Source organism: Epinephelus fuscoguttatus, linkage group LG2 (assembly GCF_011397635.1).
Source record: "Epinephelus fuscoguttatus linkage group LG2, E.fuscoguttatus.final_Chr_v1".
NCBI classification, from domain to species: domain Eukaryota; kingdom Metazoa; phylum Chordata; class Actinopteri; order Perciformes; family Serranidae; genus Epinephelus; species Epinephelus fuscoguttatus.
The window spans coordinates 13422211-13442383 of NC_064753.1; the positions used below are offsets into that span (position 1 = coordinate 13422211).

Here is a 20173-nt window from a genome sequence, read left to right on the forward strand (position 1 = left end):
AGTCCCAGTAAGTGCAAGGTAAGACGCATGAAGTTCCATTATAAGACACTGGGAGTGACAGCATAAGACAGTAGCAGTTCCACTGTAAGACCCCGGCAGGTCTACTGTAAGACAAGCGAAACTACACAACAGGTTCCTCTAAAATGCCATGTAGATGTCAGAGAGTTACCATGAAAGTCCCAATAAGTATATGGTAAGACACGGGAAGTTATGCCGTAAGACACGGGGAGTTACGCCGTAAGACACGGGAAGTTATGCCATAAGACACGGGGAGTTACGTCGTAAGACACGGGGAGTTACGCCGTCAGACACGGGAAGTTACGCCGTAAGACACGGGGAGTTACGTCGTAAAACATGGGCTGTATTATAAAGTGCTACCAAAGAATGCATTATACCTAGCAACGGGTCAACCACACCTCCTCACTAAAGTAAAAGTTTCCGTCCCTTCCTTGCTCAGAGCTGATCTTGGAATATTCCTAAGTCACTCCTAAGCTAGGACTCCTTGCTGTTTTTTTAGGCTAAGATAGGAGCTCTCTGAGAGTGTTCTCAGAATGCTTGTGAGTACGGCCCCAGGTCAAGGAAAACCTGCCATTCTTTGGTTCCAGCTGGGGACCAACTTCCCAGGTTGCGAACCAGTTTATTTTTGGTTGTGTTCCAAACGGTTAAAAACAAGGTGCACAAACCAGCATGGAACCAGTTATGTGGAAAAGGGGTATCAGAGAACTGCATTGAGCCATATTTTCTGCCCAACACAAAGCAGTTCTAGTGAGTGTGCAATGGTGCTTTTTCAAGTGTTAACTTCAGGTTTCAGAAAGGGGTCAAGTCTGGTGTAAAAAGCTCTTCACTGTTTTGCTGAAGGACACTTCGACAATAGCTGCTACCAAGAGTGATTGAACCTTTGACCTCGCTGTTACAGAACAACCTCTTCAACCTGGAGATGAATCTGAACACAGATTAGGACAGAAAATGCCATGAAATCAAAAAGATAATTATGAATATTTTGTCATTTGTTTGTGACCTCACGTCATCACAAGCAGCCGGTATACAACGAAGGATCAGAGCTGTGCTTGAGCTCTGCATGAAAAAGATCTGTTACTCAAGCTGGACTTCCTGAATTGTATATCATGTCTTACTAGCACCTGAAGCAACAAAGCCACACCAGCACAGCCCTGTGTGTTGTTTTAGTGCAGGGCTGTTTTCGTACTCAGCACCAACTAATGCTCTAAAACGTTGTGATTCTTTCCTCGCGCTCCAGGTCACATGCTGTACAAACATCTGTCACACAGCTTTATTTTGTAGTGTCATTGGTGCACTAACCTCCCTCTCTCTGTTTCTCTCCCCAGTCTTCCTTGTTTGAGGTCGAAGTTTAACAGTCATCATGGCCGACGAATCAGACATGCGCAATGAGCTGGCCGACCTGCAGACGCGCGCAGACCAGATAGCCGATGAGGTATAGTAGAACACACATGGACACTTGTGTACACCTGCATAAACATGCTCACGTACTCACCCACATACACAAACACTGTTATCTGCTCTAATATTGAAAACAATGATAATGCATCACATAATATTTTAAGTAAATATGAGTTAATGTGGGGTTTTGTCTGCAAAAAACAGTGAGTGGTTCAGTCCAGTGGGATCCCATAAGATCCTCCTGCATTAGCTGCTGAGGTGGCTGCTAGAGTGTTAAGTCTGACTTATAAATCAACAAGCTTTAATTTGTTTTCTAGTTTGTAATTGAACACCTCAGTAACACTCATCACATTTCACAAAACCTATTGTAATATCCTCAGGTATTGCTTGTTATGTAGGCTCTTTAAATTGCACTAGATTTTAATTATTACAGTAATCTCAATAAGAAAAAGTGTTGTGTTCATCATAACGTGGGACACATCATCATCTGTATTTTCATTTATTTTCTGCTCTTTGCTGGGGCACCAGTCTTCAGTCAGATGAAGACAGATGTGGTCACAGTTACTTGGCTTAAAAGGGGAAGGCAAATGCAAACATCCTCTCTATAGAAAGTATATTATACACAAAAATTGGTCTATTACATGACAATAATTTCCGGTTCTCATAAGGACACAAATGTAGCTCCAGAGCCTTGCAGGCTGACAGACGCAGCTGCTTAAATGTGACCCTCCCTTGTTTTAGCAATTTGTTCTCCAAGTCTCTTTCATCAAGACTGTGCTTTTTTTGGGGAAGAGAGAACTTTGGCCTTTTTAATGAGTTGAGAGGAGCTCAGGAAGAGCAGATAATTCTGTGCAGCAGAATAATAGAGCAGCTCAAATGGCCTTATTAAACATTCATGAGGAGATAATGCAAGGCCAAGAGGCTCCATGGATGTGATGGGAGGGAAGGAAGGGAGAAATAAGGAAGGCAGGGATGGATGGAGATAATACAGGGGGAGAGTGAAATGAGGATTAGGTATGAAAAAGTGTTTGGTTTAAGAAATGGATGACAATAGGAGGGATCCTGCAGAGGGTGGAAAGTTAGCAAACAAAAGGTAGAAATCAGATAATTAATCCTTGGATGAGAGGAGAGGAGAGGAAAGGAATAATCAAGGCTAATTATCTGACTGAGTATCAGTAATTTGTCTGTCTGCACATTTGATTATTCGCAGACTTTTCTTCTCCTTTGTTCACCTTCCAAATGTGTTTCTGAAACCCTCAATATTCTATCTTAACACACTTAGATACCTCAATGATACTTTTTAATGGTGATATCCTGGCTGTCTGTATTCGCTCTCTTGTGAACTCTCAAGTAATTATTTGCCCCCTCTTTCTGTCCCCACAGTCTCTCGAGAGCACTCGGCGTATGCTGGCTCTGGTTGAGGAGGTGAGTCGACTGATGACACACATCACATGACCAGTCACAACAGACAGGGAATAGGCCTGATCAACAGTGATTTGTCTTGGGGTTTTTATGTATTACCTGTCTCAAACTAAGGAACAAAAACAGACCATAGGTTGGCTGTAGAGGATCTTGAGAGTTTTTTTTCGCAATATATGGTTTAAATTTGTTCCTTAACTTTACTTCATCTTTATGTTGGAGGTAAATTGTAGGTAAGGAAACAAAGTTTCACTTGTATACACCTGCTCACTCAGCGTATGGATCACTTATTTAGCACTAGGTATATTAAACTGTCGGTCGGCATCTTCAGCCTCAACACTCTTGAAGAGAAGGAACAGTCTCAGCTGATTCAGTAACAGGGATTTAAAAGGTGACATAGAAACTTTAAGCATCAGATGAACATGTCAGTTCATTGTGCTTCATCCTCACCAAATAACTCTCAGAGGTTAGTAAGATCAGCTGAAGAACATATCTGAGTGCATTTAGTTTGAGTTAACATATGAACAAGCTGGGCTTTCAGACAGTAAGGCCCAGCTTCCTCTATCCCATGTAGCAAACATTTCATAGGTAGAGGAGCAGACAATAAAATGACAGCAACACATGGTTACACATTAGGAGTGGGCAGATGGAATCTCATATTACAGAATGTATAATTTGAAATCATGATAGCAATATATGTCATGATACAGTACTGTTTCCTGAAACCATTAGATCAACCTAACTCTCCAGATTGGTAAATAGCACTGGGTTATGCTGATAAAACTCAAATAATGTCATATTTTAAGACAAATATTGTAGTTATGTATTGATATACAGTGATATAATGTGGGGACAGCACTATTGGTGCTTTAGGAAGCAGCAGAGTATGATGACCAAACAAGTAGCTTGATGTAGGTTCCTGGCAGTATGAAGAAAATCAAGTATCACGATATTTTTGATCAAATACCTGAAATGGATATTGCGACGATATCGAAGGGTGCTTTTACAAAGTATTTACACAGTGAGATTTTTGATAAACAATCATTAATAGTGTGGATATAATGATCAAGTGAGTAAAGGCAAATGGTAGAGCAGCTAGAACAGTCTGGTAAGTTCAGAAAATTACATCACTTTACTGTAATGCAGCCTTTAAAACGAGGAAAAGACAATATATCCGGAAGACAATATCTAGTCTCATATCAGTATATCGATGTCATAACGATATATTGCCTGTAGCCCCGGTTGGATGTGGTCATTTTATCGAAATGGCACTAGTAGAAGCTGAGAAAGAAGACCAGGTAAAATTAAAATTTAACATATGTGTTGATATTACAGGAACCAAATCCCAGATGATATTAAATTATACATTATGATATGGGTGTTGCATTTATTCATTGAATAACAAGAAATGTTGCACATGCATTTGACATACTGTTTACATTGTTATGGTTTAAAACCTTAAGTCCTTAGAGCTCTATTGACATTGAAGCTTAGATCCAGTGCGCTGTTTACAGCGGCCATCTGCAGGGCCTTAACGGTGATTTAAACAGCCAGGTGTCTAAAATGGAAGTACTCTGCAGGGACATACTGAAGACTTTGTGCACTCTGTTTTATTAAGGACATCACTGCATGTGATACTCTCCTATAGGCTAAGATGCTTATCTGCATATATGAGGAAAGGGAGTTCTTCATATTGTTTGCCTTTGTACTCAGTCCTTGAAATAAATATTTCCAAGCTGTTCCAAGCTGTTGATTTTGCTGTTTTACTGGCATTAGACTGCCACGAGCTTGTGTCGGGCTTCTAGCTCCTGCTGCTGGCTTCAGAGACATGGCCCTGCACTAACCCCTGGACTAGCCACCATGTCTTAATGAGACAAAGCCGTGAGGGACAGAGTGAGACCTGAGGCTGACCTAAACAGTGGCCTGCTCCACAGACAAGCCTTTCACTGGCAGTAGCTGAATATTTGCCCTTTTGAAGATAATGCCAAGGGAATGCCATTTGTTCGTTTCAACTGTTAGTCTCTGATTTGAAGATGTCACGTGGTTTGTTAGTACAGAGTGTGCTTCATGTGGTGCTCCCACATGGTAGTTCTTGAGCTGATACCAGTGAGAGACACAGAGACAAACAGCGACTGTGTCATGTTTTGGCTTCTCTTTACCTACTGTAACTCGCTGACAACATGCTCTTTATCCTTCTCACTTAGTATCTCCCCAGAGAAATAGGCTCAATATAGACTGCAACAGCAATAGGGCATCATAGATTATGGATGAGGCTCAACATGACTCTTTGTCAATACAATAGATATAAAACCTTGATCTGGGTTTATTTGAGCTGATGGTCTGATTAATATTTTTAGTGTAGAAGGTAAAAACTAATCATGTGACATAGTAACTTTCAGTCATCAGTTTTAGTGGCTCCATATGTTGCCAGCAGTATTTTACATGCAGAAGAGCAACAAAGCGGAGGTTGTAATGCCACAGTGTTTCAAGAAATTAGAAAAGAGAACATTTATAGTTGTGACCCTAATTTTACTGTCTAATAAACAAAATGAAAACCAAGTCTGGGAGTGATTTTGTTTCTGACCATACAGTGAACCTTTCCTTCCAGTAAACTGTGAGCAAGTGCTAATACATCCTATGTTAAAAGGGCTTATGGTGAAGCTTACACTAATTGAATAAGTGGAAAGCAGTCAGAGCAGTGATCACACTCACCCTGGGATCTCGTTTATATGTGTGGGGTGATACCTGCTTGTTTAGGTCTGTCCTAGTCTGACTCACCGGATGTAGACTGTGGCTATAAGCATGACATTGGCTCAAAATCGCCTTCGCTATGGAAAAAAAAACAACAGCCTCAGAGTTAACAACCTACATGCTGAAAATAGCATGTTTTGACAAAGATTTGGACCATGCACTAAAGCACGCCTGTTTTTCAGTCAGTTGTTTTTAAAGTAAATCAACACACTTCGGAAAACCCCATGTTGCTAATAACATGCTAACAGTTAGTCCTGTCAGGTGGTGTGTTCTCCCCTGACACTATTTTGCAAGGACATTGTTGCTGCATCCTGGGCTTAGTGCTGCCCAGGATGATTGTGATTGGTTAAGAGAAATACAAACAAGTCAGAGTGTTTTTTCCCCTTAAGCACTGACACAACACTGTGGCTACGCAAGACTAGGCCTGTCCAGATCTGACAGTATACAGAAAAATATTAAAGGGCAGCGATGGCATTTAGTTCAAGCTGTCCTGAGCTTCCTCTGTGAAACTGAGGCAATATGCTGATTATTACCACCACTTACTATTCATAATCAAAGACTTCATGTAACTCACACAAGCAAACAAACAGACTACACGGTTTGATACCACTTAAACTTGGGTGTAGAAACTCTGGGCAGCTGTTTGATGTTAATTTTGCAGCTTGTAGCAAGGCTCAAAATGCTAATTTAAGCATCTAAACTCCATATTTTCAACACCAGAAAGTAAATGGGCTTTTAACTCAGTAATTCATCAATGCTTTCATCGCTTCTAACATTGTTTGTTGCTCTGAAAAACCTTCTCCTCTATAATGTTTGCCTGAGTAACATCAGCATTTTCCTCTCTTCAGTGTAAATTGGCTGATAATAATAATAGTAACACTTTATAATATATCTATCTCAAGTGCTAAGCAAGGATAATTTGACATCCGCTCTTAAAATATCCGTGTTTAAATCACAGAGACACAATGGAGAGAAAGTAAAAGATGGTAACATGCCCCTGTGGAATAAAGCCAACCCTTCTCTCTCTCAACTTTTCTTTTACATGATCCTTTAAGGATCCACACTGTACTGCAGCTCTGACTGTTCCCCTCTGTACTCTTTGTTTGTTATAATCTCAATTATTCAGAAATAAAAGCTTCTTCCACTCTTGTATTCAGTAAGTCTCTCTGGTTGAGCTCATCAGCCTAATACCAAGAATGTAATTGTAAGATCTGTGCAGAACCTGTATCATAATATCATTATGCATGGATTCTCATTTGAAATGCATGAACTTACATGAGAGAGCAGCACAGTGAAATCAATTTATAAGAAATGCAAAATTACGAGGTAAATCTGAAACTAATAACATAACAAATAATAAAGGCAGGATTCCTTATTTTCTTTTGAGGTTTAGAGTGGTGAGAGTGATACTGGCTCTGTCACTGTATTGTATCAATAATACAACATATAATACTTTTTTTTTTTTTTTTAATCTCACTATCCTCAAATCCAACAAATGTATAAAAGCCATGAAAGACTTACGGCTATTCTTTCCTGGAAATACAAGCATGTCGTTTGTTACCATAATGTCCACAAACAAAAGACTGTCTGACAATGTCAGTTAGTGGTCAGACTGTAGAAACACTCACAGTGAGTGATGTAATGTGTCCTTGTCTCATATAAATTTGACCTGTAATGGCTTCTCTGGACCAGTGTGCGACGTGACCTCTATTATGTAGCTGGAGCCAGCAGCCGTTAGCTTAGCTTAGCACAAAAACTGGAAACAGCTGTCTAGCTAGCTGTGTAGCAATCCACCAGCAGCACCTCTAAAGCTCACTAATTAACATGTTATACCTTGTTTGTCATCCTGGTCACTCTCCCAACTCCTCAAATACCAACACTTGGTCAGTGGCCCAATGGCGTCAGACACGAACACACAGAGGCACCCTTTAGCATCAGTATGAGACGACTTGGGCGTCAGCATTTGTTCACACTGTGGGCAAATACCATAGTATAAAGAGCAAGAAAATCTGCAAAGGAATAGAGGTGGATGGGTCACACAGACTCGAGACTTTAACTGGAAGCCCACTGTTCATGTCCAGTGTTAAACCAAAAGTCAACTGAGTTGTTTTAAAAACAACATTGTGTGCTAATATTTTAAGTATCCTACGCTGGTGACACTTTTCATGTGATGTTATATAACATTAGCACAAATGTACTTATTTGAAGCCAAACCGTGATGTTTCCTCAAAACCTAACCGCGTTCTTTAGTTGCCTAAAGCCAAGAAAGTAAACGTAAAAGTGTTTTTTACCTTCATGTAAAGAGCAGAAATTGACATGCCATCTCTAAACATCCAAAACTGTTGTAATATGACCTAATGTGTCATATTTTGATGCCAACTGGCCTCTGACCTAGCATTTGATGAGTTGTTAGTGAGAATGTGTTGTGTTTGATCTAACAACAAAACTCCACTAAATTACTTCATGGAGGAGCTTGTTGCCAGATTTTGCTATGTGTAAACAGAGCTAGGCTAGCTGTTTCCCCTGGTAACCAGTTTTGATGCTAAGCTTACCTAAGCTAAACTGCAGCAGTACAGGCGTAGTGAACTTCTTATCAAACCCTTGGCAAGAAAGTTAATAAGGGTATTTCTCAAAATGTAAAATTATTACTTTTATTACTTTAAGTATTAGTAAGTATTCCTGGTGGCTATTATCTTCCATAATATTATGTTTTAATTAAGTACTATTATTTACAATTTGTAATATTTTACAATGACATATACAAAATTAAAATCTACTATATTTTGTTGCACTAGTTTTGTTCCCTCAATGATAAGCTGGTCAGGCATGGTTACTAAAAACCTTAATTTTCACCGAAGCATTATTAACTGATTAACTATTTACATTATTAAGAAAAATGTTTCAGTTCTATATCAAAATCTGTGGATTAGCAGCATAAATCCCAGGTATAGTATCTGAAGTGTATCAGCAATGGAGAGATGTGGTGTAATGAATGAACTTTGTAGGGCAGCACATTTTTCTGAAAAGGTTTTATCAAGAAAGATCCAGAGATATTGAAGTTCTAATAAAACTGTTATCTTCACACCAGGCAGGGAGCAGAAATGAGAAACTCCTCGGTGGTTCAAAATGAAATGCGAAGAAAGCGTGCTGAGAGGGATGGAAATTAGAAAAAAAGAGAGTAAGATAGAGATGAACATAGGAGGGAGAGATGAGATGAAGGGAGTGTGAAAGATAAACAGAGAGGTAGACAGTGGTCTGTGAAGGACATCAAGTCCAAATGCAATGTCTCTGTGGGCATTGGATTTGATGAGCAGCGCCAAGCCTGAAGTCAGAGAATACATTACACAAGATGGATGTGATATTACATTCATGGAACCACTACACTGTTGCCTCGATGGGAAAAATATTGACCTTTGCAAGTCATTTATTCACCATCTGAGTCTTGTTTTTCTTTAAAGACAGAAAAAGTATCATATCATATTGTGGATTTGCATTCAAAGTGGAATCTTGCTTGAGGTGTTTCTCAGCTGTTACGGGAGAAAAAACATTCAAAGGTCAAGTGTGTAGGATTCAGGGGCATCTATGTGCTGAAATGGTATCAGATATTTACAGCTAGGTCTGTAGGGTATTAACACCTGAAAATATGAATTGTTTGTTTTTGTTTCCTTATAATGAGGCGTTTATATCTACATATGAAGGGGGTCCTATTCCACAGAGTCCACCATGTTGCTTCTACAGTAGCCCAGAATGGACAAACCAAACGCTGGCTCAGATAGACTAAGCAAGTTGAGTATTCCTGCTGTAGACCCAAGGCAAAACGGTTATTTTAGGAAAGAGACCGCTAGATACTTTCAAGCAGTATTTTGGCATTTTGGGATGTATATATATAATATATAATATGCTTATTTCCTAACTGGCTGCTGGCTGCAGTCATATATTTACTGGATAGATACAAGGTTGTATTGATCTTTTCATCTAACTCTTGGCAAGAAAGCAAATTAATGTAATGCTCAAAATGTCAAGCTATTTTTAACATTTTGTGCTAATAACCTGCTTCAAGCTAATACAAATGAATACATTGAAAATGTATAAGATACATAAATGTTTATATTTGCTCAAAGTATGTGTACTGATAATGTGTTATTCACTCTAAAATGCTCTAGATGCTTAATAAAAGATCACTATAGAGTTGCCAGGAATTGAATAATGACGTATACAAGTTTTATCAATCACCCAATCATTTGATTGATTTCATTTCAAAATGTGGAGCTCCAGTAGATGTGTGTTTATCAGATACCACCTCAGGTGGTCGGCTGACCAATAGCAGGGGAGCAGCAGTCGTCACCACAGTGAATGAATTAGCATAGATTCCAGCAGACAGCAGAGTGGATATCTCAATGAATAATCAATGCCGGGCTACAGAGGACAACTCTGTCTTACTGTTAAACAGATATCTTGCCTTCTTTCTTTGCTCTTTTCTTACTACGTTTTTTTCTATTATCTTATTTATATTCTGGATTTATTGCCTTTTAGTTAGTCATTTATGCACAGCAAAGTAGCAATGATTATGATTCCTTTAAGGATTGTAACTGATACAGACACCACTCTCAGTCTTTCAGTAACACCTTTATTTATAGGTTTTAGGACAGAACACTAAGAAAAAATGAAGGATAGCATTACTTCCATATAAGCCTACTAAATGTGCTTAAAACTCATATCAAAGGACTGCTTTATGCCAGCTCTGCTGCTGCGCTGAAGAACAAAGAAAGAAAGAAAGATGGGTTTAAAATATTCATCTCTATTAATCTCTTGAAAGGTTGTCACCACCTTCCATGTTCACTTCCTGGACAGAAAATTATTTAGGGAGAAGCGGTTAAAAAAATCTCAATGACTCACTGTAAAGCAAAGTGTAAAAAAGACCTGGTAGTCTGTGTGCATGTGTGTGTGCGTCCAGAAAGATGTGATGTCATTACCTTAGGCTGTGCCAGTTGGCGTGGACAGATATCCCGTCCCGTAGTTCAGAAGACACGTCTGCCCTTGTATATGTGTGATTTCCTATGATTCCTGGTGATTAAACAAGCAGTTTTTCAACTGTATTAAAGCACATGTATGTGTAAACATTAGCTCTGCTGAAGTTTCTGACTGAGGATTATGTAATTAGGATTTATTTGTCCACAAATCTCCTGTAAACATACTGCTTTCCTTCCTCTAACATGATGTTTCCAGAGAAAACATTGAGCAACAACAATTTAAGTCCACACTGATGGCCACTCGCAGATCTCTGTTGCAGTTGGTTTGATTGATACTAATATCAGTGGCATGTCTAGCTGGCCTCCAGCACTGGTCTCTATCTATCACAGCTCCAAGAAGGTCAGAGCACACTTTGATCCAAAATAGCTGATGCATGAACTGAACGGCCTTTGGTTTTTAATATCTGTCAGAGGAAGCCTCGGGCTCATGGAGAGCACAAAGCTGTTGTTTTGTTGTATGCACAGTGGTTAATGTGGTTATTGTGGGCTTCCTGAAGTGTTATTATGTGACAAAGCCCAGGCGGTGCATGCACAGAGAAATAACAGTGTACCAGTCGGCATGAATGTTCATGTTCGTGGTTGTTTAAGCTTGTGCCAACTTTGTAAGCATAATCAGAATGTTACATTGTTGGAGCTTTGTCAACAAATCTCTGGTACAAGCCCAGTGAACATAACAAATATAGCACATGCCATTTGGTGGAAGAGTTTATCACAGAAATCTGTGCAGGGTCTTGTATGAGTATATGTGTGGCTTTTCTGTAGGGTTTTTAGAGGTTTGCAATTTTGTTTTCTGTCAGTTAGTGTGTTAGTCTCTCTCTATATGAGGGATAATTCTAAATAACATTTTTCTAAATAAACTCGATGGGCAGTCCAAAATGGTCTCCTGACCCTGGCACTTCCTGGTTTGCCCACCTTTCATGTACCGCTGATACTGTGCAGGCTGTTCTCATTCACCGTTCATACTCTTACGAAAAGTAATGCACTGTAATTTGTATATAACTCTACTAATCATGAGCAAGGAGGCTCACATGACCTATGTGCTGCGAACTGTCCTCCCTCATTTGATGGGAGCAAAGAAGAAAGCCAGGTCATGTAGTATGAAGAGTGTCAAAGTCTGGCAATGGAGGCATTTGAAGTTGTGTGTGGGTCAAATAAACACAGGACTTTGACCCAGGAGGCCAGGGTTAGGGATGGGTACCAAACCCCGGTATTGAACGAGCCCCGGGGCTACATTCTTCAAGACCGCAGTATTGATAAGCTCTGACCTTAACGGTTCTGCTATCGGTACTGGAGCAGTCGCGTTTTTTTTTTTATAAGATAAACCTTATCTTGTACATTTATCTCACCAACTCCGTCAATTATCTGTCATTGTATCATAATTTTGGCTATTCTCCCTGAAGATGAAAGATCTGTCTCGCTCACCTTGGCTGCCTCCTGTGTGTGAGTGGAGAGGAGGGGGGCAGAGCTGTTGTTCCAGTGACACACACACACACGCACACACACACACAAGACAGTGCATACACCAACTCAAGCTCGTAGCCTACCTTTAGATAGATAACGATGGCGGAGAGAGCCAAACATTGCAGACACAGTGCGTTGTCACAAGTGTGACAAATGTTTTGCATGTAAGGGCGGCAACACTAGTAATTTGTCAAAACACCTTGCGAAAGTGCATCATATTCAGACAGAAAGATGTACAGGATTTGACTGCCCTAGCACAGCTAGTTCATCTACGTCCAGTCCATGTTTGTAACATTATGCTAGCAGCCAACACGTGGAGTTAATAACCATTAGCTATTTTGCGACCCTATTTACTAAATAGGATTTCAGATTTGGGATTTTATTTGTGTATTTTTCAGATACTTCTAAATACATGAATATAACCATAATTATAGCCTGGGCTGGGTGCGTAGGATTTTCCCCCCTCTGGTCTATATATCCATAGTGGTTAATGTTACATCACCATATAAAATACCTAGAATACCTAACATACCTAGAATACCTAATATTTTTACTTGAAGGCTAGATTTGTTTGTATATGTATGTATATATACATTGCGACTGAAAATACTTTTGTGCAAGTAAAAGAAATCATTCAGGAGCACGCTGTGCGAGTACAGAATTCAACCAGCAGCAGGCGAATCCTGTCGGTTGTGGGTTGAACAGGGGTCACAGACACAGACAGGAATACGTATTCCTGTCAAATAGGGCGGCCATAGTGCTCCGCAGCGCAAGATAACGGCTTACCGGTGACGAAGAAGCCCAGCTCCAGGTACAATAATGTCCTCTTTGTTGGCGTCATGACTGTCCAGAAGTACCTGAACAGCCAAGCCGTGGCGGCACACAGGTATGTGACATGTCAGAGGGGAAATGAGCTGTTCACATTTCTCTCTTTGTGGCAGGTAACGGTCCACAAACCTCACCGCACTTTAGGGACTGTTCTTTACTTATGGAGGGACTGTTCTTTACTTGTCAGGAGAGGAGGGTGGCTGTTTATTTTTATTTCATTTATTTATTGTATTTTGATCCCCCCTATGTTAATCACTTATTAATGCTGTTTCTGAAGTATGAATAAGTCAGTAAGTAATTTATTCCATTGAAATATCAGTGATGTATTATAGAAAAGTGATTTATGTTTTTATAAATGACAAAAGGCACATCTGCCTATTTTTTGCTGTGGTATCGTGATACTACTCAGAACCATGATACTTTCACTGGTATCATACCTTGGGTCCCAATTTTGGTACCATGACAACACTATTATTTAATGTATTTTACATTTCAAGTTGTAAAAAGTAAATTTTTTTTGCATAATGAGAATTGAGAAAATAAAGCAATTTATGTTCTTAATTTGTTTTTTTCTTCCTCAAAAAGTATCGATAAGAGTACCGTTAAAATACCGGATCAATAAGCCGTACCGATAAGAGTAGTAGTACCGTTAAAATCTTAACGATACCCATCCCTAGCCAGGGTGTGTGTCCCATGTGAAACCAAAAGTCACAATTTAAGTTACACATGTGAGTAGCTTTACTTTGTCACATCACCTTGTCACCTTATATTAAGTACATAACATGACAACGCCCAACCATGATTCTTTTCCTAAATCTAACCTAAGCGGTAGAGGCACTAATAATATATCATACAAATGGGTACACAACTTTTAATATGAATTCATATAAACCATCATATAAGGATGTGTCGCACTGTGCAGATTGTGGTTATGTTTTTATGCCTTCACACTGGCGACAGTTGTGGCTGGAGGGTTTATGTTCTTTGGGTTGTTTGTCTGTCCTTACATACATCCTATTCTCAAGAACACAATATCTCAAAAACATCTTGAGGGAGTTTCTTCAAATTTTGCACAAATGTCCACTTAGACTTGACCAAAAGGTCATAATGTTCTGCAAAAACACTTTTCTGGCCTTTTTTCAACAACATAACTCAGGGACAGAAGGGGAGACATTTGTTCAGACACTGAATTGATGACACTAATCTTGGGAATCCATCTTGAAGCTGTGCTGTGATTGTATAAATCTTCTGTGCTGCCAAATTGAAGATGTGTGTGAAGCATTTATGTATTAGAACATGTATCTTATTTGCAGAAACATCCATATTTGAAGCACTGTAGTGTCATGGCCACATATGAGTCTGGACAGAGATGGATGTAAACTGTAACTGCAACTTGACTGGTTCACAGAGGCATATAACCGCCATATGGTAATTTTGGCTTGGTGTAGCTTGGCTCCTAATGTTACTTTAGGACACAAAAGTCCTGTCACAAAAGTAGCATACTGTCTGTAGAAGACATTTTTGTGATAAGATTCTCCTGATGAGTGTGTTTATTTCCATGACTTTGCTCTGTTCCTGGGTCCAATACTGTATAATATATTAAATCCTCCCCTTTCTTTGTTGACTGATGATGGTTGACTGTTTTAGTTTAAAGGAATAGTTTGAGATTTTGGAAAATATGCTTACTTATGGTCTCACTGAGAGTTTTTTGAGAAGATTGTCACCACTCTCATGTCTGTTCTGTAAATATGGAACTAAAGCCAGCTGGCAATGACGCTAGCTTAGCACAAAGACTGGAAACAGGGTGAAAAAGCTAGCCTAGCTCTGTCAAAAGGTTAAAGAAATGTGCAAAGTAGCACCTTGAAAGCTCAACCAACAAGTTGCCCTTTTACATTTTAGCTCGAAAGATACCAGGAGGTGGATTTTTGTTACCATTGAACTAAGTCAAGCTGATCACCCTTTTCCAGTCTTATGCTACCCCATGCTAGCAGTTCCCTTGATCTAATGAGATATGAGAATGGTATCAATCTTCTGTTCAGCGTTTGGCAAGAAATCGATTAAGCGTATTTGCCAAAATGTCAAAAATCCTTTAAATTCAGATTGTTTCAGTTAAGTTCAGCCACATTAAAACAAGTAATTTCAAATTGTAGTTTGACCCACCCCTACTGTCCTTTTCTCTTTTCTGCTCTGTTGACCTTTACTGATCTGTCACATTTATTCCTCTTTTTCCAACTCTCTTTGTTTTTCCATCTCTCTGTCTGTCTGTTAGAGTAAAGATGCCGGCATCAGGACTCTGGTCATGTTGGATGAGCAGGGAGGTAAGTCGATAGGGAGAGATCACTAAACACTATCTCTCGAACATCTGTCTGCACTTTTTAATCTGCTCCACTACCGATTCTCTCTTGCAGCTATTTCATGCTGCACAATAGAGGAGTCGTCATCAGCAGTGCGTCCAGTATAAAGCTGCAGAGTCCCAGTAATATTTACACTACAGGAAAATTATCTTTATGGTTCTGTAATTACCAAAGCAGAACAGTTTATTTCTTTATGAGTCTCTGCCAAGTCTTTAAAAGTAACCTCAGCCACAGTCTGAGCTAATGTGGCTAAAGTCATTATACTGGATGTGACTGTTGAGCTACAGTAGCCTTCTGCTTTGCCTCCCCATTACTTACATTACACTTTTATGCTTTCTGTACTTGCCTGTGACTCTGGAGGAACTTTGGAAAGTTTGAAGCTACTCAAGTGATGGTGGGTTTGAACAAATGAGGCTATAGAGTTGCATGATGAGAACTGTCGGATCCAGTGTTTGTTTCTGACGCTGCAACAATTTTGTTTGTTTACTGAATAATATAATCACTAATATTGTTCATTAACACAGCATTGAAATCTCCAAAAATGCCAACACTTGTTTACAGGTCATCATCATAAGCCCTGTAATATCTCCGTCGCGACTTACAACATATGTGGGGCAGTAACTGACAATGAGCTAAAATTACTACATTCTAGCATCTTATTTCTACTGTCACTTCAAGAAATTCTTATTGTAACTGATGATGTTGTTGAATATACACCTCATGGCGCACCCAACATTAACACAATGTAAATTTATCATATTGTATGGTAATATACATTCTTTTGTGGCTACTCAACGGTGAGTTTAGGACATTTCTCTCATATGATACCAGTGACTGTCAGTCTGTGTGTACTGCTCAGAGTCTCTCCTGTTATTGGGGAGGAGATCTGTCTGCCAGTCACAGGTGCTGCTGCAGCACATGAGCATCACCATGCCCAGCCCAGTGTTACTGGCCTTCACTACCAGTTCACTAGCAAAATAGAAGAGGCCATGCATGGCAAATATCCACCCAGCAATTCACCAACAACATCAGGAGAGTGCACACCACATGTCTGAATTTATCAAGAAATAAGATTTTACTCCATGGTAACAACTTATTCCATTAACTCAAAATAACTAACTAAATTCAAGTTAATATCCAGTTTTAGATGTCCATCCGTCTCTGTTTCATACTGGCAAACCTGCCAATGACTCGGAAAAAATAGACAGAAGAACACACAACAAGACTCACAAACAAACAAACAAACAAAAAACCTTAACCCTCAACAATACCACTTTTGCAATGGCCCTTGTACAATGTAGCACAGTGGAACCAACCATCCCTGTGTTCTACAACTTATATAAGTGGCTCATTTATGTCTGACTTAATAATTAGATAATTAAGCATTCTTGAAATATTTAAAACTACCAGAACCACTAATACAGTGAAGAAAAAGAAAGGTCAGGGGGCTCAGACAACACTGTAGGACTACTACAAAGCCAGCAGATGGACAGCCCACTGCATGATATTACATCTTACTTTTTTCTAATGTTTTCTGCCTTACAAAATACAGTAGTGAGTGTAAACTTAAAAAGAAGTAAAGTAGGGTGTGATCTTACGGGCTTCTAATGGAGCCCCTTGGTGGTGAGTGTGGGCCCTGGGTCAACCAGCCCAGTGTCCCCCCTCCATAAAACTTGCTATTGGCTTGTGCTTCGCTTCATGCGTGAAAGAGCAGCCTAATTGGCCTGTCAAAGGAACAGATAGCCTGTTTCCTCTCTCTCTCTCTCTCTCTCTCTCTCTCTCTCTCTCTCTCTTTCTTCCTGTCGTCTTCCTTCCAGAGTCATGGCTGCGTCAGTGCACGGCTCGCTGCTGTTAGCACAGGACGGCAATCAATTCACAGATTTAAATTACCTCTGCCTCTCAGCAAATGTCCTCTTAACCTGATCCCCCATCTGTCTCTCTCTTTTTCTTTCTGTCTTCCCTTCTTCCCTTCTTTTCTCGATCTCCTTCTCTTCTTTCCACCAGCCCCTCCTCTCATTCCCTTCACTTTTCTCTCCTGACCTCTCTACGTTTTTCCTCTCCCGTAAGTTTGCCGGGAGATCATTCTGGTTACAATAATGAAGAAACTCTTTATTTTATTCGTTCAATCTATCCTCCTCTCTTTCCCGACCCCTTTTTTCAGTGTGCAATAACAACTAAACTATACAAGTCCTTCCGGTTCGCAGCGCTGACATATTTACCATTTTATTAACATCAAGAATTCCCTCTTATATTGCCATGAAAGAAAAAAGGCTTATAAGTAATAGCTTTCCATGCCTGTGACAATTAATACTGTCTTGTTGAGCAGGGTGTAACTAATCCCTCTGACCTTTACACACACACATGCGCACACACACACACACACACACACACACACACACACACACATGCAGGTCATACATAGGAGGACATTTTTCATTTCTTAAAGTGATGTATTACCTATGGCGGAGGTCTCACTGCAGCTAATGAGTCCCTCCCTGCTCGGCTGTTACATGCATGTTGACCTGAATTACGCCTCAGTTTGCGCCGATGGATTGCAGCTCTGCCTCAGCGAGCCCCCACCAGGAGCGTTTTAGCTCAGAGCACAAACCATTGGTTAGATTGTAGCTGCAGGCTGAAAATGTACAAGGAGTGTGGCTGATTTTAATGGCCTTAAAGTGGTGACTGGAGATCACAATTTTTACATCAATACAACTTTTTATTTATCACTTCATCAGTGACTGTTTTTTTCTGTCACTCTTGGATCAGTGTTCCATACACTACAGCCAAAAAATTGATTTGCTTACACACCAACAGTTAATGAAACACATTAAAGCAACTACTCTTGATATATTCCAGGCACTGAGTCGCACACATCACTGTCTCATTTGCCTTCATTTTCATCTTGTGAGACTGTGAGTGAAGTGAATCTAAAAGATGGAGCGTGCAGTGTAAGAGTTAGATTTCACAGAAGCTGGAGAGTTCTTTTTACTTTTATGAAGAGGCTTTTCTTTTTCTCTCTCAGAGTTTAGAAACAGAGCAGTAGCCTAAAGCCAAAAGAATTGTGAAGTGAGAGTCGCTGCTGATTTCAGAAGTGTTTTTCCCACATACCGTATTCCCATTTCAAGTTTTTATTTAACACAATCACCAGAATAAAAGCTGACATTGTATGTTTCTGCAAACCATGGATACATAACATTTGTACATTTTATATGTAATGGATATGTTGAAACTTTATGCTTCAACAATGCTGTGGTTAACATGTCAATATGTGTGGGCACAAAAACCACCTGGTTAGGACTTGCAAAATATCATGTTTTGGCTTACAATATCCAAATTTGTCACCACAACCACCACTATAACTTCCCTGATGTCTGGCTAAAAACACCCAGCTTTGGTGCCAAAATTGCAGCTGTAAATGCAGCAGATCAGGTCTCACTAAAGAACATTGTCTTTAGTGACATAATCATGGCAACTTATCCTAACAGTTTGTATGATATCCTTTGAATTAGTGCCACGAGTGACGTTACATATTTTAAATAAAGTTACATACTAAATGTAAAGTTATGGAGGTTAGCTTTAGGCAGGGAAAGTTACTGTGGTTAGGTTTAAGAAAAGAAAAATGATGACAACATACCTTAAAATGACCAGTGTTCTTGGAGAAGTCCCAGGGGAAGGTTTTGTGTTTTACCACCCACTGCTTCCATCTTTGTTCTTTACTCCCATCAGTGCATTGGTCACATGATCGTAGCCTTCCCAAATATGTGGATTATACACAAATAACTGGTTTATTAATAGGTATGATTTGTACAAATTATAGTGCATTACAAAATATGCAAACAGTGTGTGAAAACAGTCCAATCACGGATGTATATGCTGTGATTTCTCACTAGAAAAGATCAGCCCTGGTGCCACAGTTGTGGAAATGCCACCTATGTGGCACCTATGTCAAAACAAACAGTTTTGTTGTTTGTTGGTCTCACCTAATGGCCTGCCTGGCAGATGTCTCACCTAGGTTGCTAGCACATGCTATCCCTCCACCCATGGATGGGTTATTGACACAGGCCCAGTGGCCGAAATTGTCACTCAAATAAACCCTTCCAAAAGAGACACAGAAAGACCAAAAAGAGACATTAAACCACCACAAAGTCTGTAAGTCTTGCTTCAGTGTAGGAGAGGTGATGGGGTCTTTTGCACGTCTGTGCTCAGGGGCCCATTTTTGCATAATATGCCAATGCCCCCACCTCCTGAGGACAATTCAGCTCATATACATGTAATCTGAACTATGTCATTAAATGTTTGTATGCTAGGAATGAGACATGAAAATGCTGAAACATATCCATGGCTTGCAGAAAAGTACAATGCAACATTTTCTTCTGTCGATTTGTCTTTAAATAATGTTCTCAATGTTACTTACTGTGGAAACACTGCACTCTCCTGGATAATGTAACAATCCTATAGGTTTATGCTATGGCCACTACTTTTAATTATTTCAACTTTGTTTCTGTAAAATATTTAGAAAATTATTTTTGGCATGTGGATGACTCAAAATATTACAATACACTGGCTCCTTAACCACTGTTGCCATGGAGAAGAAGGTAGTCAGAGGCACGAATCAAAGTGCTAACAAATTCAATGCTTTGTTGGTGCAGTTGAAACCAAAACCAAAACGCAGTGCCATAGCTGTTGAATTCATTCAGAACTGACCCAGAATTTTAAACAGAGTTGATTTTAAGTTGCAGGTTGTAGTTTTAGTTTTCTCAGCTGTCTTTTCGGGGCAGCAAATTCCTAAATTTCATTTATTTTTACTACTTATGTCCCTGTCATAGTGTAGAGAAATTTTAAATACAATGACAATATGACAAAGATCTTTTTTACAGCAGACATTTTGACGTATCACAGCAGGAAAAGCACAGG

The 20173-nt window shown here is 39.6% G+C and overlaps 1 protein-coding gene across 1 annotated transcript in view; it reads left to right on the top strand.

Moving 5' to 3' along the window:
- The window catches only part of LOC125905783 (synaptosomal-associated protein 25-A-like), a 53001-nt gene that overhangs the window by 22765 nt on the left and 10063 nt on the right, over positions 1 to 20173 (top strand). Inside the window, exons 2-4 of the mRNA XM_049603979.1 lie at positions 1344 to 1450; positions 2800 to 2841; positions 15175 to 15223. Coding sequence (XP_049459936.1) covers positions 1379 to 1450; positions 2800 to 2841; positions 15175 to 15223 — 163 coding nt within the window. The 5' untranslated portion in view covers positions 1344 to 1378. The remainder of the gene's footprint in view (positions 1 to 1343; positions 1451 to 2799; positions 2842 to 15174; positions 15224 to 20173) is intronic.